The sequence below is a fragment of the Lycium barbarum genome, chromosome 11 (genome assembly GCF_019175385.1).
Source record: "Lycium barbarum isolate Lr01 chromosome 11, ASM1917538v2, whole genome shotgun sequence".
NCBI classification, from domain to species: domain Eukaryota; kingdom Viridiplantae; phylum Streptophyta; class Magnoliopsida; order Solanales; family Solanaceae; genus Lycium; species Lycium barbarum.
This window is the reverse complement of record NC_083347.1, coordinates 113,741,702-113,766,699: the sequence shown is the minus strand read 5'-3', so window position 1 is coordinate 113,766,699 and position 24,998 is coordinate 113,741,702. Positions and strand designations below refer to the sequence as shown.

At 35.1% G+C, this 24,998-nt stretch overlaps 2 protein-coding genes and 1 long non-coding RNA gene across 13 annotated transcripts; 2 read left to right on the top strand and 1 right to left on the bottom strand.

Annotated features, from left to right (window-relative positions):
* The first annotated feature begins 378 nt into the window (after positions 1-378).
* On the top strand, positions 379-1,950 carry LOC132620145 (uncharacterized). The gene is made up of 3 exons (XM_060334845.1): positions 379-618; positions 907-1,096; positions 1,211-1,950. The coding sequence occupies exons 1-3, from the start codon at positions 379-381 to the stop codon at positions 1,948-1,950; spliced, it is 1,170 nt and encodes a 389-aa protein (XP_060190828.1).
* Positions 1,951-4,358: 2,408 nt separating this feature from the next.
* On the bottom strand, positions 4,359-10,198 carry LOC132617530 (uncharacterized). Of its 11 annotated transcripts, XR_009573766.1 has the most exons (4): positions 8,938-10,191; positions 8,035-8,135; positions 6,020-7,244; positions 4,407-4,789 (listed from the first exon to the last, which is right to left on the bottom strand). It is a non-coding gene; the product is annotated as an uncharacterized LOC132617530 (long non-coding RNA). The 11 variants fall into 11 exon arrangements; XR_009573767.1 differs by lacking the exon at positions 8,938-10,191 and adding an exon at positions 5,702-5,790 and having other exon boundaries at positions 4,359-4,789; positions 6,020-8,931; XR_009573768.1 differs by lacking the exon at positions 8,938-10,191 and adding an exon at positions 5,702-5,790 and having other exon boundaries at positions 4,359-4,789; positions 6,025-8,931.
* Positions 10,199-23,974: 13,776 nt separating this feature from the next.
* On the top strand, positions 23,975-24,658 carry LOC132620144 (secreted RxLR effector protein 161-like). The gene has a single exon (XM_060334844.1). It carries the CDS (start codon positions 23,975-23,977, stop codon positions 24,656-24,658), a length of 684 nt encoding a protein of 227 aa, XP_060190827.1.
* The last annotated feature ends 340 nt before the right edge of the window (positions 24,659-24,998 follow it).

Genomic DNA, 24,998 nt, shown 5'->3' with positions numbered 1-24,998 from the left:
TGTAGTAGATCTGAGTGAAGTTATTTTTAATATCTAAATATGGTTGAACATTGAACAATGAACATGTCAGAAGTAAAGTAAAAAATAGAATGCTTGACTAATTGAGAAATTTGAAGCAAATTGTCTATTGTTGATCATTCTTTTCTTCTTCTCAACTGATTGTGGAGTTACACTTACAAAACTTAGTTTGATGAATTTAATATTCAGGTAATGTGGAATCCAAACTTGTATACCTGACATTCTGAAGTTTGCTTTCCAGTGATAGCACAATGTCAAGTTTGCTTCCCAGTGATAGCACTTCATCTTTGTTTCTTAGTTGAAATTTAAGTTTAAATATATCTGTTATATTATTGTTATAATTAGAATTTTAATTTGGTAATGCAGTTTCAAAATTCAATGAAGAGATTTTTCTCTCTTGTATCATCCAAGTTGCCACAATCAAGTTCATCCGCTCCAAATGCTCCTCAGGTGGAAGAATACTTGAATCAATTAGAAGAAAATCATCATTCTGCTAAAAAACAAAAGCAAGGAGTAGAGTTGGATTCTTTATGGGCAGATTCAAAGGAAAGAATACCCATTCTGGAATGTCATCTAGATGAACATGATGAGATAAGACGAGTATATATATAAAGACATCCTGATCAACCTCAACTTCTTATGTTTCCTCAAACAGATTTATACGTATTTAAACGTCGTTTTAATCGTAAATGGTATAAAAAATATCATGATTGGTTGGAGTATAATGTCATAGAAGATGTAATTAATTGTTTGCATTGTTATTTATTTCAAGATGGAAGCATTCATCAAGGTGGAGGAGAACCATTTTCAAGTATGAGGTTCAAGAGTTGTCACAAAAAGAAAAGATCAGATACGTATGTTGGTGAGTTGAACAGTGATCATAACTAGGCAAAGAAGAAGTGTGAAGATCTAATGCGACAAGAACAATCAATTAAATTTGTGTTTGTAAATCCGGAAAATAAAACTAAGCTTGAGCACAAAATTCGTTTAAAGGCTTCAATTGATGTGGTGAGACTGCTTTTGAATCAAAGATTGACATTTCGTGGATATCATGAAGATGAATCATCATTAAACAAAGGTAACTTTCTTGAAATTCTTTCATGGTATCCGAAGCGGCGTGATAAAATTAGTGATCTTGTGTTGAAAATGGCTCCAAAAAACGATCAATTGACTTCTCATAAAATTTAAAAAGATATTATCACTTCATGTAAGCTTGAAACAATTAAAGCTATTATGGACGATCTAAATGGAGACTATTTCTCATTGCTAGTTGATATATCTTGTGATGTGTCACGTAAAGGGAAAATGTCAATTGTTTTGCGATATGTTGATAGATGGCGATTTGTGGTGGAACGATTTATTGGGATCGTTCATGTTCGTGATACTAGTGGTTTGTATTTAAAAGAAGCAATTGTTAACTACCTTGCTCAACATTCTTTGAGTTTATCTCATACACGTGGACAATGCTATGATGGGGCAAGCAATATGCAAGGGCATCTAAGTGGCCTTAAAACTTTGATTCAGCAAGAAAGTGTATCAGCTCATGCGATTCATTGTTTTGCTCATCAACTTCAATTGAGTCTTGTCGGGGTATCTAAAAAATGTCTTCAAGTTGAAGAACTTGTATTATTGGTTTCTAATTTCTTAAATGTAGTGGGAGGTTCTTTTAAACGCATGGATGAACTTCTAGAATCTCAAGCAGAAAAAATTCAAGAGGCACTAGATATGGGCGAGATTGAAACCGGTAAGGGCTTGAATCAAGAACTTGATCTTACTAGGGTTGCCAATACTCGTTGGGGTTCACACAACAAATATTTTAAAAACTTCATTAGTGTGTTTGGCTCTATTAATAATGTTCTTGATACTATTGTTGTTGATTCCAAATGTGCCGAAGATAGAGCTAAGGCAAAAGGATTTCTCAGGGTTTGTTAAACATTTGAGATTGCTTCCATATTGCAGTTAATGAGAGATATTTTGGCGATCACAAATGAACTTAATGAATCATTACTGAAGAAATAAAAAGAAATTGTAAATGCTATGTTACTTGTTCAAGTGGTGAAGAAACGATTGCAAGATCTAAGAGATGAAGGATGGGATCCGCTTATTGAGAATGTGTCTGCATTTTGTGTCAAGTATGATATTTTCATACCTAATTTTGATGAGTTCTATGTTAATTTTGGAAGATCTCAACGTAGAGTTGCCGAGTATACTTTTTCACATCATTGTCGTGTTGACATATTTTTTAAGATTATTGATTGGAAACTTCAAGAACTCAAGGAACGTTTTACCGAGGTGAGAACGGATTTGCTTATTGGAGTTGCTTGCTTGAAACCAGTTGACACTTTTTCTAGTTTTGACATCAAGAAAATACTGAGAATGGTTGAATTATATCCTGATGATTTTGGTGAAAATATAATGGTTTACTCTTACGAATGAGCTAGAGACTTATATTGTTGATGTCCGTGATGTTGATGGAAGATTCTCCAACCTAAAAGGATTTGGTAATCTTTCTGAACAGCTAGTTAAAGTAAAGAAGCATTTACATTATCCCCTTGTGTTTCGCCTTGTAAAATTTGCGTTGCTCCTGCCAGTCGCCACTGCTACAGTTGAAAGAGTTTTTTCGGCAATGAAGTTGATCAAGAGTGAATTGCGAAATCAAATGATCGATGACTTCATGAGCGGTTGTATAGTGCCTTATGTAGAAAAAAGAATATTTAATACCTTTTCTGATGAGAGTATTATGAATAGGTTTCAGAAAATGAAAAATCGTAGAATACAATTGTAATAGTCAATATTAATTAATCAAACTTTGTTTAGTTTGTTTCTGTGTGCATTTATATTCTTATATGTTGAACCCTCTTGGTGAACATCCTAGGTCCTCCAGTAGCAAGCCTCTGTTTCAGACACCCCGCCTCAATACGATATGTAACATCCTCGTAAATTTCAACTTTAAATGAGGTAAAATTTAATTAACAGCAAATTAGTAAAACAATTCTTACTTTTTAGACTAAAGAGTATTACTCAAACTAAGGTGAAGAGTGGGACGATCAAGGGCAAAAGAGTCAATTCACAAAAATATCAGTATAGAATAGTTGTACATTGTGCAGTAAGACCATCGGGTTCACTAAAAAATCAGGCAACTTTGATTTAATTTCGGGCATACCCCTTACTATTCAATAACTCCAGTACAATGTCACTATCAAGTTGCAGAGCTTTGAGGTACTTAATGCCACGAGTGTGAATGTGTACATTTCTACATGTGGGTCCTACTTTATTGCTTGCCTTAGGAAGATTATTAAGAAAAGTAGGAGTGCTTTTTATTCCTCTTGTATCAGACCATTTAAGTTGTAAAATTAACATTTAAGACCAATTCAATTTCCTTTTTTCTTACATAAGCACACCATCAAATTAATACTTTTGTTTTTGCTACTTCCAATTAAAGTTAAACAACGAGTATTCACTAAAATTTTAAAGATAGAAGTTTTTTTTTATTATTTAAATGGAAAATATATTTGAACTTTGTGTCATTTAAACCTTTTAGATTTGATCTAAATATATGAATTAATATAAGTTTGATTTATTTCTAAAATTTACTGAATCAAAGATTAATAAATATGTTTTGAATCCAATTTACATAAACTAACAATATAATATAAGTTTTGCAAATTGATTTACAAAAAGAATTAATATAAGTTTGATTTATTTCTAAAATTTACTGAATCAAAGATTGATAAAAAGAATAAATATGTTTTGATTCCAATTTACATAACCTAACAATATAATATTTAGACTTCTAAATTGACTAGATAGTAATGGCCCATGCCAGCAGGGGCCAATATCGTGGAAGTCTGAAATTTCATTTCGATTAACTTCTATAAGAAATTGCGGATTAAAAAAGAAAGTAACATCTAAAGATAAATATTTCAAGTACAAAATAGTAATCATCACTCAAAATTATTTAAATGCAAGGCAAAAAGATTGGTGAGAACACATGGAACACTAATTTATAAATCTTGCTACATTTCTATCCACAAGCAGTTCACCATCTACAAGAAAAAAATAGCTTAGATAGCTATCTTGAATGTCCTAACAAGCTTCTACAGCTATCCTTGCAAAAAACATCATAACACTCTATTACCCAGCTGTATCGCTGAACATAAAGCAGGAATGCCGGAAGCCGTTATCATAGAGCAGACTCGAATTTTAAAAAGGATGTCTAAAGGAGCATCGAAAATGCTCAGTTCACATCAATGTATATATAGACAATTTAACCAGTAATTTGAAACAAGTCATAGCAAAAGCATGAATATAATGGTAAACATTTCAGATAATACAAGTAGTACGGCAAATAATTTTTTGGATTTTCCATGACAGTTGAGTTAAAGGCATTGAGCACAATATACAAAATGATGGACATCAAAAGTATATAAATGCAGCATATACATTGAGGAAAAAAAAATCAAAAGAAGGCTTTAGTCTCTGCCCTCTAGAATTGTAAAGCACAGATACTCAAATTCCTCCATTTCTACGAATACACATTCCTTAGGAATGTGATACAAGCCTTCAATGTTGGCCTCTTTAAATGCAACCAGAAAGTAGCTACCTAAAGAATTAAGGAAAGAGATTAAAAAAAAATTGTACTAAAGCTATTAGTGCTACACAAAAAGAAAGACTTCCGCTTGCTTGATTTTGGAAGCTCTTTCTGTTGAGTACTGCATCTTCCTTTGTTTGGAGCAGCAAGTTGGCAACATGGCTTTTTATCTGTAGGCCTCTGTAATTTGAATAATTTAAACAACTCCAGCATCAAATCTCGAACAATGAAACGCACAAAAAATATACACACAGGAATTCACAGTTCAAAAAGTGATTTTTTGTTCTAATCATCTCATTAACATACAAATTTTATAGAGTTATGCCCATTTATTACCAAGAGAAAGACAAATTCCTTTTCTTAACCAAATGTATTATTTGTTTATCCTCACAACTAAGACAATCGTAGAATATATGATAGCCATAGCTTTAATTAAATGTCTGATATATTGGTTACATTGTTTTCCTCTCTTTTTTTTTTTTTTCCCTCTGTTTGCTCTGCTTGTATTTAGTCCCCTCTCCCCTGCTGAATCTTTGCTCTGCTCTTGCACCTAGTTATTCAATTTGGACAGGTGAAATTCAACAAACAAAGTAGAATTACAAATAAATTGAAGCTCCTTTTAATATCCGACAAGAACACATGCAGTAGGTTGACCACCAACTCAAATCTTTTAAGAACTAACATACTGAATTAAAAAAGCAGTCGAACACAAACAAGTTGCATAAAATTACAAAAGATGTTAAAATGAGAATGTAGCAACGCTAATTAAACCAAGTTGTAGCAAGTTGAAGCCATTAACACGCTTTAAGAATGTAGTCTAGGATGTCTTAGAGACACCATCATATTAATGGACAACTTCTGGTCTCACTGCCAAATTTCCATTGATGGTGTACTTGAGTTTGTTCTATACTCCAAGCCAATATGCATAGCATATATAATGACATTCAATACCGTAGATAATTGACAAATCATATCAATTGACAACACTATACTTTTTGGTGATCCAAAGCATAAAAATCGAGAATTTGACAAACTCACACCATCCGTTTCAACCTAATAAAGAATGTTATTTGCAGAGTGACTTTGGCTAACCTTTCATGGGGCCAACAGACCCCGTGAAGGCTGAAACCTGCGGTGCATACTACTGCACCTCAGTCATCACCAACGGCATCAGCTAATCCCTTTGTTACAAAGTAATCAAAAGAGAATTGTGAATTTCATCAATCCAAATAAAATGAGTCAGGCATATGATAGGACACTGTGTGCATATCCACTTCAATTATTATTATCCTCATCACATAAGAAAAGAAGAAAGGAACAGGACTGGACCAAAAATATGTAGTTGCAATGTCGTCTTCCATTTTATCCTTCCAAAAAAAAAAAGATAGAAACACAAGTTGATGAACTAACCATACCAAGCGTATTTTAGCATTAACTGCATATCACTAATCCTCCCTCTTTCCTTGTGCGTCTTCTCCTGTAATTCCAGGGCGGCGGTTCAAGATATTCTGAACAAATAGAATTTAATGTTGCATTAATTAATTCGTGCCAAAGGAGAAAATTAATCAAAAAATACAACAAGCAACACCCGACATATCTATCTCAAGACAAGCATGTGTAGATCAGATACAATTCAGCAAGAAATTACCAGCAAACAAGTGGAATTAAAAAAAATGGATTGAAGGGAAAAACTTATCAGAATTTAGAGATCTTATTACAACAATCGATAACTGACTGCTAATCTTTGAAGATGTTAGTGATCTCTGATTGCTGTCACAATATTATAAGGGAAAAAATGATGTTAGAGGAAAAAGGGTGAATGATGCTTACTTTGAAATTCAGGAATAGCACACTAAAAAATGGAAATTCAATAGCATTCACAAAACACAGAACATACCAAATAGGAATTGCACTCCTTTGATTCAATGGAAACAGAACCCGGAAAAGTAGCACCAAATATTAAACCATCTCAAAATCTCCAACTTAGAATCCCAGGTTAAAATCACAAAGTCCCCTAATCAATATGATACATCGCTTCCATAAACCTTTCACCTGTTACTTCCCCAGTCATTAGAGATAAACCAATTCAGATTTGCAAAATTAACCAGTTCGGGTTTACAAAAGATTAACATGGAAAAGGAACGAAAGAAAATGTTAGAAGTGTATGAAACAGAACTTAGCTGTGGAGGATACGCCACGTGGTTGTTCCAGTAGGATTAAAGAAGACATGTATAAGTTGATAACTGAAAAGTCCACTATGCCCTTAAGTTGAGATTTTTAATCAATGAAGCAGCCATATCGAAACCATGGCTCTTCTAATATATACTAGCGGTGTATGGCCCGTGCCAGCCGGGTCCAACATGGAGGAAATTTAGCGGATACACAATCAGCTTTATTTGCACAAAGTGGAATAATGATGACAAAATCTTTCGATTAAAAGCAACACAGAAGCTGCACACATAATAAGATTACAAAGATATGCTTATTGATATTTGATAAGGAGCTGAGTTTAACAAGCTGACCACAGATTTATAGGATATTTATGTATATTCTATCTATATATTAAGAATATGCGATGCATTGATGGCCGAGGTGCAGGCGCTTTTGTTGTGATCTTCCATGACACTGGGACCTACTTTATAAGGTAAACAAGGTGAATAATTAGTGTTTGTAAAAATATAATATTGAAGAATAGAAGTTTCAGGTAATGCTGTCTATAAAATTGAGCGATCATTAAAGCACTGAGAAATCTAACATACTTTCTTGAGAAAACATAAAGCAGGCATATAGAACTCCATACACCATACACATTTGCAGTTAAAATGGAAAGGAAATTCTACTCAATCCAACTTTACAGCAGCAAAAGGTCAAATAGCACGTTGGTATTGCCCTCAACAAAACAAAAACCTAATTAGGTGAAAAGGCATCCCAGCAAAAGAAAACATACCCACAAGCACACAGAAAATTGAAGAAGAGCAAATAAAAAAAGGGAAAAAAAATTAAAGGAAATGTGTCGCCTTGATTAGCAACTTTATACTTATGTTTCTGTGAATACAGCAAACCATTCATACAGCCCCATAAAAAAAAAAAAAACACACACACACACAGAGAAATGGGAAAACGATAAAAAAAGAATTACAGTAAAATATTTAAACATGATAATGTTGATACAGTTGATACAGCACCAAAAAGTTTGAAATTTCGAATAAATGATGTGCAAAAGAGAGATGACATCTAAACTTGGAGGTGAATAGAAGGCTAGCATAGGAAACAAAAACACGAAGATGCTATTGTTTTGAATGGGTTAGAGAACACATCGACAACTGTTAGACAAAGACAAATCAAACAGGAGGGGGAATTAACAAAAAACAATTATCACAAAGTGAAAAAGAACCAGCATTTTATCAGGCCAAGATTGGTAATACCTGCAACATTGCCTCAATTTCCGCGGTAAAATGAATACTTGGCAAACAAAAGGAAATACTAAACACCAACTGTGAGGCTTCCATGCAGGAGCACTTTTCTCCTTTGAAATCGACTAAATATTAGGCACGAGGCAGGAAAAGGATCAAAAGACAAAAACAAAGATGCGGAGAGAAAAATTCGTAGGATCAAATAGCAAAAAGGCAAGCGTTCTGCATGAACAGTTGAACAAAGTCTTATTAATGGTTCTTACACTCCTTTGCTGGGTCATATGTGGTTGACAGAGTGCCAAGTGTCTTTATACGATTCAACTATCAATTCAGTTGATTATGTGTCAATAGTAATGACCAGCAAGCACAAAATAGGGAAATTGGGGTTAAAGATGAAGAGATTATTTCTATATCCAATTATACTCTTTAGCTTGTTCCTTGTTAATTAAAACCCATCGAAGTTGCACCACCCACTGAAATGCGAAAGTAGGAAGTACAAAGAAAACTCAAAAGAAGCGCTATAAGACGAAGAAAAAAGAGAGGAAATATGGGCAAAATCATAAAAAGAAACAAATCTGTGGCAAGAACAGCCTTGAGAGGGCCTGTGAAAATCAGATGAAACACATCTGTAAAATAGAAAGAAAGAAGGATATAGTCTGCAAAGTAACTACGCTTCACTCCTAATATCGAAGTTATAGAGAGAGTACAAATAATATTGCTCTATCATGAAACAGTGGATGTGATAAAAAAGAAGGAATACACAAATAATCATGTTAAATGCTTTCCAATTAATTAAAACCAATGAAATGTAGTTAGAACATGAATTGTTTTACAGATAAAGCAAGATGTATAACCATCGGAGGGTATTGAGCTGACAGATTAGAAGTTAAAAAAATAATGAATACAACAACCAACCTGATATCAGAACGTCCGGAAGTGGCTGTAATGATGTTCAAGAAAGAAAGAGCACCATGTGGCAGCAGCAAAAGTAATTTCTCTATTTTCCAAAAAACATCAACATCACATCTAGGTGGGGTTTTTGGCAGGGACGGTAGTCGGTGGCTGTTCTTATTTTTTTGGTCATGTCGGTTGAAACGCATTGTTCATGTGTAGCGACAAACGAGTGACCAATTGACCGACGGTTTGATTGTTTTCCAGCAACATTTGTGTTGTTTATTAACACCCTATTTGGATGGTCGTTCCCGTGGAAGTTGAGCATTAGATTTTCTCCATTTTTGCTGATGGGAGAGGTTTTTAATTTGGAACGGGGATCCGACGGGTTATGGGGCGGGTACGGGTATTTTTATGTTGGTTGGTTCTTCCTCTCAAACGACGCCACGTGGCATCTCCGTCAAACTAAGGATATATTTAGAACTTTACCGGACGGTAAGGATATGTATGGCGAAAAAGTATAATGAGGATTAAGTTCAACAATAAAATAAAATAGAGGGGCATATATGACCCTTTTCCGTTTTAAAAAATAACATATAAGAAAAAGACTTGTGGAGTACCAATGTATACCATAATGGACAGAATAAGTTAAGTTAAACAAGGAAAAAGACAACGTAGAAAAGTAAAAAGGAAAGAAGACGCCAAATACCACCAAAACTTATAATCTAACGGTATCAGCAGGAGTCTACATGTGGCTCCAATTGTATTCTAAATAATAAGAAGAAAAACATATTTCACTGGTGATAAATCAAAGAATAACAGTTACTGAAAGTTAAGTGAAAAATTGGAATTTCTACAAATTTTGCCAAGAAATAGTAGACTGAAAATTTTGGCAGAATTAAAATGGCAAGGAATGTTTCTTAATGACAAATTTATGAAATGATGCTAACTCTCTCAACTTGCCAAGTTAATGTGTTGAAATCCCTACAACATTTAATTAGGACACGCATCCAAGTTTTATCTCTTCCTCATATGTTAAAATGATAAAAATACACTAAGGAATAAGGGGAATCCTGATCCGATAGTCGAATGAGCTATAAATTATATGAACATTGGGCAAGTTATTGTTTTGTTCTTTACAAATTTGAACTTGGTAAATAACGAAACAAAACTTACGCTTGTTCATCTCCATTCTAACGAATGAGAGACAACTGATGTTTCGAAGCTTTGATCGCTTTAATCGTGCTCTACTGAATTTTGGTTTCAAGAAAATCAATTAGGAGCAATATTTGTTTATCTCAGGCCCGACACCAAAAGGCTCTCATTTGCAGGTTAAAGGACACGTCAAATAACTAAAAGACGAAAATGCCCTTAGTTTGAATTTTATTTACTATTATGCAGCCATGTTGAAACCCTCATTTATTATTTATAAATAAATAATAGATTAAATTTGATCAGTTATGCAAATTTATTTACGTTAGAAATATTTAAGAAATTTCATAAAAATGAGAATTTTGAGTCTTCACAACCTTTAAGTTCATGACCAAAGATGAAGTTTTGGATATAGAATGCTAACTACTTTTTTTGGCCGTGGTTTGAACATACACGTATTGGCAATTGGAGAAGTAGAAGAATTTAAGCAGATTGTTGTATAGAAAAATATCTTAAAGACTAATAAATGCATAATTTTTGTCTGAGAAAGTAAGTAAACAATTAACATTAATAAGATCTTTTTCTGGAATAGCAGAAAAAAAATCCTATCTTTTATTTTTTACTGTTTGGGCGAAGATATTATTTGATCTTTGTTAATTTAATATGTAACTATAAATAGTAAACACTAAAAAACTCGGTAAAAGAATTTAAAATTGAATCATGATATGAAAGTTAAAGGGCAAATCAAACCCTTAACCCATTATCAAGCCAATTCCAATTACTGAAGCTAATTAATAAACATTACTCACGTATAATGGAATAAAATGTCTGACAATAAAATAAACTAAATGGCAAGTGCGGAAATCTAGCTATTACATCCCCAAAATCTGAAAGTCACCGTAGGAGGACTCTAACCAACAATGTCTAAAAGAAGAGATACTGTCTAAAAATAAACATAATGTCTGGGATGAAAATAGACATCTGAAATAAAGAAAGATCTTCAGGCAGCATGGCACGGATAGGAGCTCACCCTCTGATCTTGGTAACGAATAACCTCAACTAGATGCGAGGTCTGGAAGACGTCTCTAGCTCAAAATCTGCACACACAAAAAAAGTGCAGCACGTGTAGGTCAGTACGAACAACACGTACCGGTGGGTATCATAGTCCAACTAAGATTAGTATCATGCATAAATACATAAAATAAATTAAATAGGTAGACATGCACAACAAACATGTATCACAAATAAGATCCTCAAATAATCCACTTCCAGAATAAGTCACCCATTTATCAACAATGAAACACCAACGCTCAAGCCAAAGAAGTAAAATAAACAATAAAGTTCCAACTCTGTCACATATTTGTACACACATGCTAAATGGTAATGTTTCCCCAGATAGCCATGACCTGCAGGGGACCCATGGTGTCGATATACCACTCATTCCGGAACGAACCTCGGACCACGAGCTCACACTAGGCTACATCATCACCCCCTGTCAAATGTTCCTTAAAAGATGTATATGTTTCATCCCAATCATCATCAACAATTAATGTCTCATAATCAAATCACTAGGAATGACTCAAGAACACGTATCAAGTCAACATCAATGAAGTATAACCAAATAACACAAGTCACAATAATACCCACAAATAATCTGCTCAATGATAATATAATATGAAGCTATCTCAATCAGTTTCTGAAGGGTATATATGAACACCTTCCTTGCAACGGTATGCTTTTGGAGGTGATTGATTTTCTTCCTTTTTAATTTTTTGACTAAAATAGTCAGGTCTCTGCTTCAAGAACAATAAAAATGTATTTGAGAATTCGGATAAAGTTGATAAGTTCGTATTTACCAACTTATTTCTTCTTTAATCTTAGATTTTTGTTATGTTTTGATTGAGAAAATAGTGCATTTAATGTCATTTACTTCCATTTTATAAGTTTTATATGTTTGAGAAGAGCATTGAAAGAAACCAATTAAAAATAAGTTCTATATGTTTGAGAAGAGCATTGGAAGAAACTAAGTAAAAACAAGTCAAAGAGGAGCTAAAATGAAGAAAATGGAAAAATTGGTTAGAAGTGCAAAAAGTGGCTATATTTGTAAATCTGAAATTTGAAAAGTTGGCGGCTATTTTCGTCACTTTTTATTGGGAAATTTTTGGAAACCTTAAAAGCAACACTTGGAATACAATATCATCATCTTTGGCCATTTCATACAAGTCTTGGAGAGCTTAGGGTTCTCACAGTTGGGGAATGAAGATTTGAAGACTTTTGATGAGAATTTCTTAATCATTTACTCATTTCTTCTTTTCCTTGCTATGTATTGACTATTTAAGTATATAGTACTCTATTTCATTGCTTGAAACTTGTTTATGAAAATATACATTGTTAAAGTTTTGGATGAAACTCTTGTTATGCTTATGTATTGAATGATGTTTATCTCTAATGAATTGGGTCATTGTTCCTTTAGTTTATCTTGTTCTTGAATGTTTCTTAAGGGATTAGCTAACCCTAGGACTCACCCATTTGCTTCGGTTTGAGCTCGGAAGAGGAAAATTGAGGTTGGAAAAGATTAATTAATAAGGATTTCGGGCTTTAAACACCATCTAATAACTTGAACTAGGAATATGATACATGTATTTTGTGGTCTTGTAATTCAGTTGCCAATATTGTGATTCTAGAGAATTTCCTACTCAGTTAGTTAGTTATTCAACAGACCAGTTAGTTAGTTAGTTAGTCCAGATCTGTTAGTTTGTTAGTTACAGCTGTCAAGAAAATAGTTAAGCAGTTGGAGCAGTTATTGAAATTAGATCAGCTGTGATCTATATAGCATTGTATTCAATTCATTCTAGAATCATCTATGAAAATATATCATTTCTCTTATCCTACTTCTTCTTCCTAAAATCACCAAAATCCCCCATTTTCTTAACTGTTAAGCTCGAGTTTCCTCTGTTGAAACTCCTCTACAGTTACTTGAATTCTCGATTAGTTCTTAATCCTGCAATTCAGTTATCAGTGGTATCAGAGCCATTGAATCCTCGGCATCAATGGCAAAAGGCACTAGGGCAAATGGAGAACAAACTAGTGGAGATTCTCCTTCTGAAATAGGAGAACTGAGAGAGATGATGCAAAAGATGTTCGCAGAATTGGGAACCTTGGCAGGTGATGTATCCAATTTGAAGAAACTGGATCAAACAGTACTCGAATTAAAGAATCAACTCACAAATACAGATGAACGTAGGCAAGATAAAATTCCAATGGAACACGAACAAGAAGATCCAATTAGGGTGGATCACTTAGAAGAAAGAAGGGCCAGAACTGAAGAAAGGGTCCAAAGAGGAAGGAGCCCTGCTAGCTATACTTCTCACCATTCGAACTTCTCTAGATGGTCAAGAATGGATTTCTTAAGGTTTACTGGGGAAGATTTAAGTTCTTGGTTGTTCAAAATCGAACAGTTCTTTGAAATGGAAAATGTTCCAGGCCATGAGAAAGTTAATGTAGCTGCTTTACAATTGGAGGGTGAAGCCATACAATGGCATTTGTCCTTTATGAGATATAGAAAATACCTTCAACCTGCTACTTGGAATGATTATGTCATGGCTATGGTGGAAAGATTTGGTACAGATTTTGATGATCCCATGGAGGAAATCAAGAAGGTGAAGCAAGTAGGAAGTGTGGTGGAGTATCAGGCTATTTTTGAAAGGAACTTGACTAGGGTCACCTTGTCTCAAGAAAATGCTATCAGTTGCTTCATTGGAGGACTGAAACCTGAGTTGAACATTGCTGTTAAGAGGGCTGAACCTATCACATTAACACAAGCTTACAAATCTGCCAGAATGGAAGAGGCATATCTTGCTGCTGTAATAAAAAGTTCTTTTCCTGCTATGAGTTCAAGCAATGTGGGAAATTCTTCAAGAAGGTTTAATGAGCAGAGGGGGCAGTACAACAAACCTATTTTGCCAACACCTAATAGAGGAGGACAACCAACTCAAAGAGGATTCAACCGAAGAACCCTTACACCAGAAGAGATGAATGAAAAAAGGGCTCAAGGACTTTGCTTCTTTTGTAATGAGAAGTATGTTCCAGGCCACAAGTGCAGGAATTTGAAACAACTATATCTTCTTGAGTTAGAAGAACAAGAAGAAGAAGATCAGTGTTGTGAACAAGAATCACCAACTGAGGAGGCAGATCAAGCAATAGAGCAAATCCAAGAAAAATTAGAGATTTCCATGCATGCTTTAAATGGATCGCTGGGGTACAGGACCTTAAGAGTTACGGGTTATCACTCTAAGAAACCTTTACACATATTGGTGGACACAGGAAGTTCACACAACTTCATTGATCCATCACTGGTGGAACAGTTGGGGTGTCCTGTTGTTCAAACCATTTCTCAACCAGTTGCTACAGGAAATGGTAGCATACCAGTGGACAAGATGTGTAGGATCTCTTGGTTATTACAAGGAGCAGAATTTTCAGCTGAATTCTTGGTGTTACCCTTGGGCAACTGTGGGGTAGTCCTAGGGGTTCAGTGGTTATTGACATTAGGTGATATCAAAATGAACTTTAGAAATTTAACAATGGAGTTTATGTATAAGGGCAAGAAACATGTTCTAAGGGGTGCTGGTAAACAAATATTGAACACTGGAGCTGGGAAACTAGCCAAGATTTCATCAGGTAACCATACACAACTCTATATGCTTCAGTTGGTATCCAATTTGAATGAAGAAAGACAATGGTATTCTCTAGAAACTAAGAACACATTTGTCACTGATCCTGCCCTAGCCAGTTTACTACTTGAGTTTAAAGAATTATTTGCAGAACCAACTACACTCCCACCTTCTAGAGGAGTGTTTGATCATAGGGTAGTGTTGCAAGCGGGTACTGAACCAATTAATAAAAGACCATACAGGTATCCATCAGTTAAAAAGGATGTGATAGAGTCTTTAGTTAATCAAATGCTTAAACAAGGGATCATTCAACCAAGTTGTAGTCCCTTTGTTGCACCTGTTGTATTAGTTGGAAAAAAAGATGGTACATGGAGATTATGTGTTGACTATAGAGATTTAAACAAAGCTACTGTGAAGAACAAATTTCCTATTCCAATAGTAGAAGATTTGTTAGATGAACTTGGAGGGTCTGAAATTTTTTCAAAAATTGATCTCAGAGCTGGTTATCACCAACTGAGAATGGCTACTGAGGATGTACCAAAAACTGCATTTAGGACTCATTCCGGTCATTATGAGTACCTTGTTATGCCATTTGGTCTATCAAATGCCCCTGCAACTTTTCAAGGCCTGATGAATTCTGTGTTTCAGCAATTCTTAAGGAAATTTGTGCTTGTTTTCTTTGATGACATACTGATTTACAGCAGAGATATTAAAGCGCATTTGATACACTTAAGGGCTGTTTTTCAAGAGATGCAAAAACACCAGTTGTATGCCAAGCAAAGTAAGTGTTTCTTTGGGGTTGACAGGATTGAATACTTGGGACACTTCATTACCAAGGAAGGGGTTTCTACTGATCCTCAAAAGATAGAATCAGTTCAGAAATGGCCTATGCCAACAACTCTAAAACAATTGAGAGGGTCCCTTGGATTAGCTGGTTATTATAGAAGATTCATCCGAGGATTTGGAGTGATTTCTAGACCATTAACTGATCTTTTGAAAAAGGACAGTTTCAAATGGTCTCAACAAGCAACTGGTGCTTTTGAAGCATTGAAATCTGCTTTGACAAAGGCTCCTGTACTTGCACTACCTGACATCACCAAGACTTTTGTGGTGGAGACCGATGCTAGTGGATATGGTATTGGGGCTGTACTGATGCAACAAGGTCACCCTATAGCTTTCATTAGTAAAGCATTATCACCTAAGCATGCTGCCTTATCAGTATATGATAGAGAGTTACTGGCCATTGTTCATGCAGTGACAAAATGGTCTCAGTATCTGTTAGGCCAGAAATTTATCATCAAGACTGATCAAAAGGCTTTGAAGTATTTGATGGAACAAAAATTGCATACCAACTCTCAGCTGCTATGGTTGACTAAGTTGTTACCATTTGACTACACTATTGAATACAAAAAGGGGGTGGAAAACAAAGTAGCTGATGCTTTATCAAGGGTGACTGGTGCTGAGCTTATGACCTTATTGATTTCTCCTACAGACACTGATCTACTTCAAGCTATAACTGCTAGTTGGGCCACTGATAAGGAGCTCAAAGACTTAATTGAACACCTGCTGGCTACTCCTGATGCTCATTCACAATTTACTTGGTTGAATAACTAGTTGAGAAGGAAGGGGAAACTTGTAGTTGGCAAGGTACCTCAATTGAGGTCTGAAATCATCAAACTATGGCATTCTAGTCCTCAAGGTGGTCACTCAGGGGTGGAAGCAACCTTGAAAAGGTTGTTGACATTATTCTATTGGAAAGGCATCAGGTTGGATGTGAAACAGTTTATTCAGAACTGTGTTGTGTGTCAAAGAAGTAAGTCTGATCTAGCTGCTTACCCAGGCTTACTCCAGCCTCTTCCCATCCCTGAGGTGGTGTGGTCACAGATAAGCATGGATTTCATTGATGGTCTACCAAAATCACAGGGTCATGAGGTGATATTAGTGGTTGTTGATAGATTAAGCAAGTATGGCCATTTCATCCCTCTGAAACATCCTTATACTGCTCAGTCTGTTGCTAAAGTTTTCTTGGATAATATTGTCAAGCTCCATGGTTTACCTGACTCTATCATTAGTGACAGGGATGCTGTTTTCCTCAGTTCTTTTTGGCAAGACTTGTTCAACTTGCAAGGTGTGCAATTGAACACTTCTACAGCATATCATCCTCAGTCTGATGGTCAGACTGAGGCCTTAAACAGGTGCTTAGAAACCTACTTGAGATGTTTTTGTCTTGAAGATGCTACTAACTGGTTTTCTTGCTTACCCATGGCTGAGTACTGGTATAACACATCCTACCATTCAGCTATTAAAACAACCCCTTATGAAGCTCTCTATGGCAGGCCCCCTCCTCTCCATTTACCTTACTTACCTGGGGAATCAGCTTCAGCTGAAGTTGATCATACATTACTCCAAAGAGAATTGAAGCTACAACTCTTGAAGCATCACTTGGGTAGAGCTCAACTCAGAATGAAACAGCAGGCAGACAACCATAGAAGTGACAGAAATTTTGATGTAGGGGATTGGGTGTTTCTCAAGGTGCAACCTTACAAGCAATCTACCCTCTCGTCTCAACCCTTCCACAAACTAGCAGCCAGATACTATGGTCCATTCCAAATTCTCAAGAAGGTTGGCCTAGTAGCTTACACTTTACTGTTTCCACCATCAGTCAAAATCCACCCCACAGTTCATGTTTCTCTTCTTAAGAAGTGTCATGTTGTACCTACTGAAATTGCTTACCCTCCCACTACTGATATTGCTAACCCTCACTGTCCCAATCCTGAATCCATATTACAAAGAAGAATGGTGAAGAAAGGCAACAAAGCAGTAGCTCAAGTTTTGGTGAAGTGGACTGGTTTGTCTGCTGATCATGCTACATGGGAGTATTTCAATGTTCTCAAGACCAGATTCCCTGATTTTGATCCTTGAGGACAAGGATCTTTTCTGGGATGGTAGTACTGATACATGTATTTTGTGGTCTTGTAATTCAGTTGCCAATATTGTGATTCTAGAGAATTTCCTACTCAGTTAGTTAGTTATTCAACAGACCAGTTAGTTAGTTAGTTAGTCCAGATCTGTTAGTTTGTTAGTTACAGCTGTCAAGAAAATAGTTAAGCAGTTGGAGCAGTTATTGAAATTAGATCAGCTGTGATCTATATAGCATTGTATTCAATTCATTCTAGAATCATCTATGAAAATATATCATTTCTCTTATCCTACTTCTTCTTCCTAAAATCACCAAAATCCCCCATTTTCTTAACTGTTAAGCTCTAGTTTCCTCTGTTGAAACTCCTCTACAGTTACTTGAATTCTCGATTAGTTCTTAATCCTGCAATTCAGTTATCAGAATAGGAAAGTTAACTTGAGATTCAATTGGTAGTACTTAATATCACACTCTAAAGCTTGAAAAAGTACAGAGTGAAATTCATTGATTTGGTTGGAGGACTTTGAATGAGATTTTAGAAACCATTATCCATTAACATAAGCTTGCTCTTAGTTATAAAATCGTAAAATACATTGGATCGTTACTTGAGTGTAAATTCCCTTGTATCCATGCTTGTGGCCATTGATCATTTTACTTGCTTTCTAGGTTAGTTTTGTCTTTATTAGTTTCTAAATCAAAAAACAAATATTGAAAATGTGTTTGGCTTAGCTTAGTCAGTGATAAATCCTTAACTTTATTAATCTCCTTTATATTGTTCTCCGTGGGATCGACCCTGACTCATAATTGGGTAAATTGTATTGCAACGACTGTACACTTTCTTTTTGGAGAGTGGATTTGGACGTTATCAAAAGTCTCTAATGTCTTTGATCTGCATTTTGTATGTTCTCCTATCGTTTGTTGTACAAGGAAAAAAAATCTTATTCTGCCAGTAGAATGGAAAAATATCAACACCGATGATGATTCTCTTACTAAGCTCTCCAACAACTGTCTAATATTATGACATATTACAAGTTTTGGATTACCTTTTTTTTTTTTTTTTTTTTTTTTACATATTTCATAATGAAGTTGATTTATTTCCTGTTTATGTGAGATTGCAATTGCATTGAACTAGAGTAATTATGCTGATTTGTCTACATTTTTTTGGATTCGTTTGTTTCTATAACTCATGTTTTTGAAGGTTGATTTTCTTGGACTTTGCAGGTGTGCATTTTCTACTTGGTTCGTCAAGCACTTAACATGTTGGTGAACTCACTTACGATCTAATCTTGTTTATACCATAGAAATTTTGAGTAGATATGAAGCTTAGTTATGTCTAATTTTGGACCTGACAAGGTATTTTGTGCTTACCCTATGAGAATCTCTCCCATCCAGTCAAGTATAGTCATAGAAATTAACGGATTTAGATTTCGTGTGTGATTATTTAAGCACCTCAGTTGTTATTTTCAAAGAATAGGATAAATTGTTGACTTAATTATTCTTGCTTATTTGCATTTGCTTCTCTTCTTGAGCAGAAAGAAGAGAGAGGGTAAATTTATGGAGTAAAAATTTCTGTTGCTCACTAATTGAGAAAAGAAAAGAAAACAAGTTAATCTTCTCATACAAATTATTTAGGCAATTAATATTTCATGTCCATGATTCTGAGTGGCTGACCAGCTTTACCTGACAAACAATTTCGGAGTTTTCTATTAATTACTATAAGCTATAGTACGTCGTTTTATTAGATTATCTAATTCTACACACTCATAAGATAGCTTTACGTTGTAATCTCCTTCTTCTTTTATTAAAGTAAAGGTTTATTTTACCTTGTAATCTTTCATTGAATTAGGGGTTGCTACATTCATAATTTCAAGTAGCACATTTTATTGCATCTTGCTCATATATATATGGTTGTTATTATTCTGAACAGAGGATGATACCATCATTCTCGCCAAGGTTAAAGTACCTCTGCTGGTGTTGTTCCATCAGCATGTTTATGATCATGAATGCATTTTTTATGGAAGTGTATGAATAGAATCTGCTAGACTCCCTCAGTTAGCAATATTGCTTGTTGATTACTCATTTTCAGTGATTATGATTTTGCGATTGAACAATCCTAATTTGAAAAGCCTTCAACTACTTTTGGGGGTTACTGATGAAACTTTTCATTTTTTATGTTAGACAGTAACCAATATAACAAAGTTCTCTTTGCTACCCAAATATGTTTCTCTTGTCAAGGCTACACATATAGAGAAAGTTCACCAAAGATATGAGATACGAGTTGTCTTTGAAAGTTGAAAGCAAAAATACATCAAAGTAGTGCCTGACAGAGGCCACAGAGCAAAAGAGAGCTCTTTTGTTAATTACTTGCTAATTATACAACTACCGGTTGCTGAAATTCGATTGGCGTATAAATAAGAGATCTTTACGCCAATGCATTAACGATATAAAATTGGTTAGGTAAAGAATCAAAGATATTAAACATAGAGGTTTAAGGCTGGAAGAAACGAGTACTCTTTTAGCAAAAGTCGGATCAATTATCTCTCGAATTTGCTGTCCTTAATCAAAGCGACGTCCTGAGGAACTTTTAGTTGTTAGAATTGTATCTAACAATGGAAATGCTGTCATTATATCGGTTCCAGGAAATGTAGTGATTTATGTCATTACTTGACAATTAATCAAACAAAAAGAGGGTTCACATAGGTTCAAGAAGCATTTTTTTTTTGTATGAGTTCATGGTAATGTAGGTCCATGTGTCCTAATGATTGGTTTTGACTGGTAGAAGCCATTATGTGAAGAGATACGATACCACTTTCTTTAGCTGAACTCTACAACAGTTGTCTAATGCCACGCATTGTGAAAAGTTTGGATTTTTCTTATCTTGGAATAAAGTTGAGGAGATAATTTCTTTCATCTTTCCATGAATTGATTGGATTGCGCCTAACTAGAGCTATCCCATTGATCTTCTATATTTTATGGATTCGTGTGTTTCTGTAACTCATGTTTTGAAGGTTGTTTCTTTTTGGACTTCGCAGGTATGCCCTTTCTATTTGATTCGTCGAACACTTAATTCTGTTGGTAAGCTCATTTACTGTCTATTGTGTTTATATCATATAAATTTTGAGATATAAGCTCAGGAGGTAGATGGCCAGCCATAGTATTGGTTAACATGATAGATTAATGGTCAAGTGTATTCATTAAATTCATGGGATATAATGAATTTTGATCATACGTATGTAAATTGTTGTGTGATTATTTTAGCACCTCAGCCATTTATTTTTGAAGAGTAGGTTAAATTGCTGACTCCGTTATTCCTAATTATCTTCTTGGCTTTTTGCTGGAGCAGAAAGAAGGTCAGATGGTATATTTATGCGATGAGAACTTCAGTTGCTTAGTAATTAAAAAAAAAAAGATCTCAAATCGCTGATGGAGTCAGTTTGGCACCTCTTAAATGGGCATCCAAATTGGACCTAACCCTTTGTCAGGCTATGGTCCAGCTGGAACTAGTTGCCACTAAGTTGCTTTGTGATAGTTGAATCACAAGTCGTATAATTATTAAGGCAAACTGAAAAAGCTTATGCCATGCTCCAAATATTGTTTCTTTTCTTTGTTTGATTTCTTTGCTTCAAAAATTTTTTGTACATGACAAAGTACTAGTTGATTTTAACTCATACAACCTTTGACTCGTAGGTATTTGGTTCCATTTTCCTTATTACTTGCCAGCAGATTGGTCTCTATCTTGTGAAAAAGATATGATAATAAGAGCTTTATTCATGCTATAGTTTTCATTATGCTTAAGAAACTTTGCACACTTCTCTTCTTAGAAACTCTCTGTTATTAGATTTTAAGTGTTAAGTATTGTAGGAAATTTGGGTTCACCCATAAGGGGTACTTAAGGCCCATTAGGGTAATTAAACTTAGCATTCATATTTCCTATATAACAACACTTATGGTGTAAAATAAATGATACTTTTGTAGTATTTTTCTGCTCTTCTCTTTTCAATAATATATTATTAGGGTTTAGACTGTAGTTTAGCGAGTTGCTCCAATATAATGTGATAACCACCATCGGCTAGTAATTGAAGCCGTGGTTCGACTTCCACTTCCGCTACACGAAGAACACGTAAGTTCCCCTTTTATGGTTTATACACTTTCTAATTAGTTTAGATTAATGTGTTATGTGTAATCCTATATTGGTATCAAGAGCCATAGCCCGGTTTTCTGGTCTGGAAAAATATATATAGAATTATTCTATTATTTTTGCATTGAACATGTGGAATTGTCCACTTGTGAAAATTGTCTAGCGGGAAAATCTGCATGAAAACCTTTCGGTAAAGTGACTAAAGCTGAATATCCTTTGCAATTAGTCCATTTTGATATCTGTGGGCCTATGAATATTAGAGCTAGGCATGAAGCAAGTTATTTCATTACATTTATTGATGATTTTACCCGTTTCAATTGTGCCTATTTAATTTCCCACAAATCTGAAGCAATAAGTTGATTCAAACGCTATATGAGCTTAGTGGAAAATCAATTAGACAAGAAGATAAAAGTTCTTCGAACTGATCATGGCCGGGAACACTTATCGACTCAATTTAATGGGTTATGTGATGAAAAGGGAATAGTTCATCACTTGACTATCCCAAATACTCCACAACAAAATGGTGTTGCAGAAAGAAGAAGCAGAACGCTCCTAGAAATGGTTAGGTCAATGATGGCACATGCCAACCTCCCAATTAATTTTTGGGGTGATGCTTTGCTTACTACACCACCTATGTACTTAACTGAGTGCCTACAAAATTAGTTGCAACCACTCCATATGAATTATGGACTGGAAGATATCCTGACCTGGGTATATTGAGACCTTGGGGTTGTGCTGCATACAAACATGATTCCTCTCACAAATATGGCAAATTGGGCCCAAGAGGAAAGAAAATTATCTTTATAAGGTACTATGAAACCTCAAAGGGTTATGTGTTCATAGGTCAGCAAAACAGTGGGAGTGTAACTGAATTTGAATCACGAGAAGTCACATTCTTAGAGAATGAGTTTCCTAAGAAGGGAGAGGTAGGTCAAGACCTATCATTGTTTGAGCTAGGGGATCAAGATGTACAAGGATATTTTCATTCGAGTGGGAGTATTTTAGAAAATGATGAATTAGTTTCTCATCAGCAACCTCTTCCATCATTAGGTGCGAATGAAAGTAATCCTTCTACACTTAATGAAAATGACCAAATGGATCTTATTCCAAGTGGGAGCGAGATGGTCACCGATCTTGTTCCGAATGGGAGCAGGTTGAGTGTTCATGATCCGAGTGGAAGCAACGTTGATCCAAATGGGAACAATGATGAATCACAAACTAGAAGTAGTTCTCGTAAAAAGACTCCCTGCCGATGATTTGACATTGAAGGCGGTGAATTGTTTATGATGCTACTGCAAGATGAAAATGAGCCTAAAAATATAAAAGAGGTTCTCTCATGCCCTTCTAAGGACAAATGGACAAAAGCAATGGAAGATAAGTTGGAGTCTATGAGTGTGAACAAAGTTTGGGAACTAGTTGACCTCGCTGAGGGACACAAAACTATTGGGAGCAAATCTATTCTCAAAATAAAGCTCAAGGCTGATGGCACAGATATAAGGCTCAACTAGTGGCAAAAGGGTATACACAGCAGAAAGGAATAGACTATGACGAGACTTTCTCGCCTGCTATTAGGTTTACCTCTGTTTGTCTTGTTCCAGCCGTAGTTGCAAGCTTGGATCTTGAGTTACATCAAATGGATGTAAGAACTGCCTTTCTCGATAGAGAATTAGATGAAGAAATTTACATGGAACAACCTAAATGTTTCATTGAAAAGGGTCACGAATAAAAGGTTTGTATACTTTTGAAGTCTATTTATGGCCTCAAGCAATCTTCAAGGCAGTGGTATATATGTTTTCAGAATGTTGTTGTATCCAATGGTTTTACCATGATGCATGAAGACCATTGTGTTTATACCAAAAGAACAAGAAACAAGTTTGTGATTTTAACATTGTATGTAGATGACATACTTATAGCTGGAAATGATAAGGAGTTCATTACTGAGATAAAGTCATGCTTACCATCCCAATTAAATATTAAAGATATGGGTGAAGCTGCATCTATTCTTGGAGTTAAGATTTCAAGAGATCGTCCAAAGAAACTATTGTATCTCTCCCAAGAGAATTACATTAGAAAAGTTCTTAAACAATTTAATATGCAAAATAGTAGCCCTGTTGATACTCCTATCAGTAAAGGCCATGCCTTGGGTAGTCAAATATGTCCTAAGACTCCTGAAGAGAAAGAAAAATGAGCCGAGTTCCTTATAGGAGTGCAGTCGGAAGTCTAATGTATGCTATGGTGTGTACTAGACCTGATATATGTCAACCAGTTGGCTTGGTAATTAAATATCAAACCGACCCAGGTTTAACACATTGGCAAGAAGTAAAGAGAATCATGAGATATCTAAAGGGAACTGCTAATTATGCACTTTGTTACCAAGGCGACAAAGATCTGCGATTAGTTGGATACAATGATGCTAATCATGGAGGAGATCTAGATGAGAGGAAGTCTACCTCAGGATATGTTTTCTTACTCAGTGATGGCGCCATGTCATGGAGTAGTAAGAAACAATCATGTATATCACTATCTACAATGGAAGCCGAATATATGGATCTCGCATCAGCAGTACAAGAAGTTGTTTGGTTGAAAAAGTTCTTGAAACACTTGTTGGATATCGTAGAAAATGCTAAACCAGTGTTAATCTACTGTGACGGTGAGGCTGCAATTTCCTCTACCAAGGATCCTAAGTTTCATTGCAAAACCAAACACATAGATATCAAATATAACTATGCACGAGATATGGTTAGACGCAAGGTGGTGAACGTGAAGTATGTGTCTACAAAAGATATGTTAGCAGATCCATTGACCAAGCCTTTGTCTAGAGATGCATTTATGAGACACACTAGGTCTCAAGGCTTGCGTAGATTTTAAGATACTTCATTTTTGTTCTTTATTTTCCCGTGTTCACAAGACTGATGTTCTTTAATTATCAATAAATTTGATTTACATAAATACATATTTTAATTGTTGAATGTTATGTGCATTCATTATTTATTTAAAAAAAATTAAGTATGTTGAGTAGACAAGAGGTTGACCTTATCACACAGGTAACTACGCTTATCTTAGTAATAAGTGGAGATGAGACTGGATTTTAAGAACAATTATCAAATGGATAATTTGAGAGAAATCAACTTAAAATCATGAATGTCGCATAAATAATGGCATAAGGTCATTAAGGTGAAAAACGTTCACCTAGTCTACTTAGTGAGCC

Coding starts and splice junctions, on each gene's coding strand:
- LOC132620144 (XM_060334844.1), top strand. CDS start 23,975: ATGAGCCGAGTTCCTTATAGGAGTGCAGTCGGAAGTCTAATGTATGCT.
- LOC132620145 (XM_060334845.1), top strand. CDS start 379: ATGCAGTTTCAAAATTCAATGAAGAGATTTTTCTCTCTTGTATCATCC. Junction 619..906: donor AACATGATGAGATAAGACGA/GTATATATATAA, acceptor GATCATAACTAG/GCAAAGAAGAAGTGTGAAGA. Junction 1,097..1,210: donor TGAATCATCATTAAACAAAG/GTAACTTTCTTG, acceptor AAATTTAAAAAG/ATATTATCACTTCATGTAAG.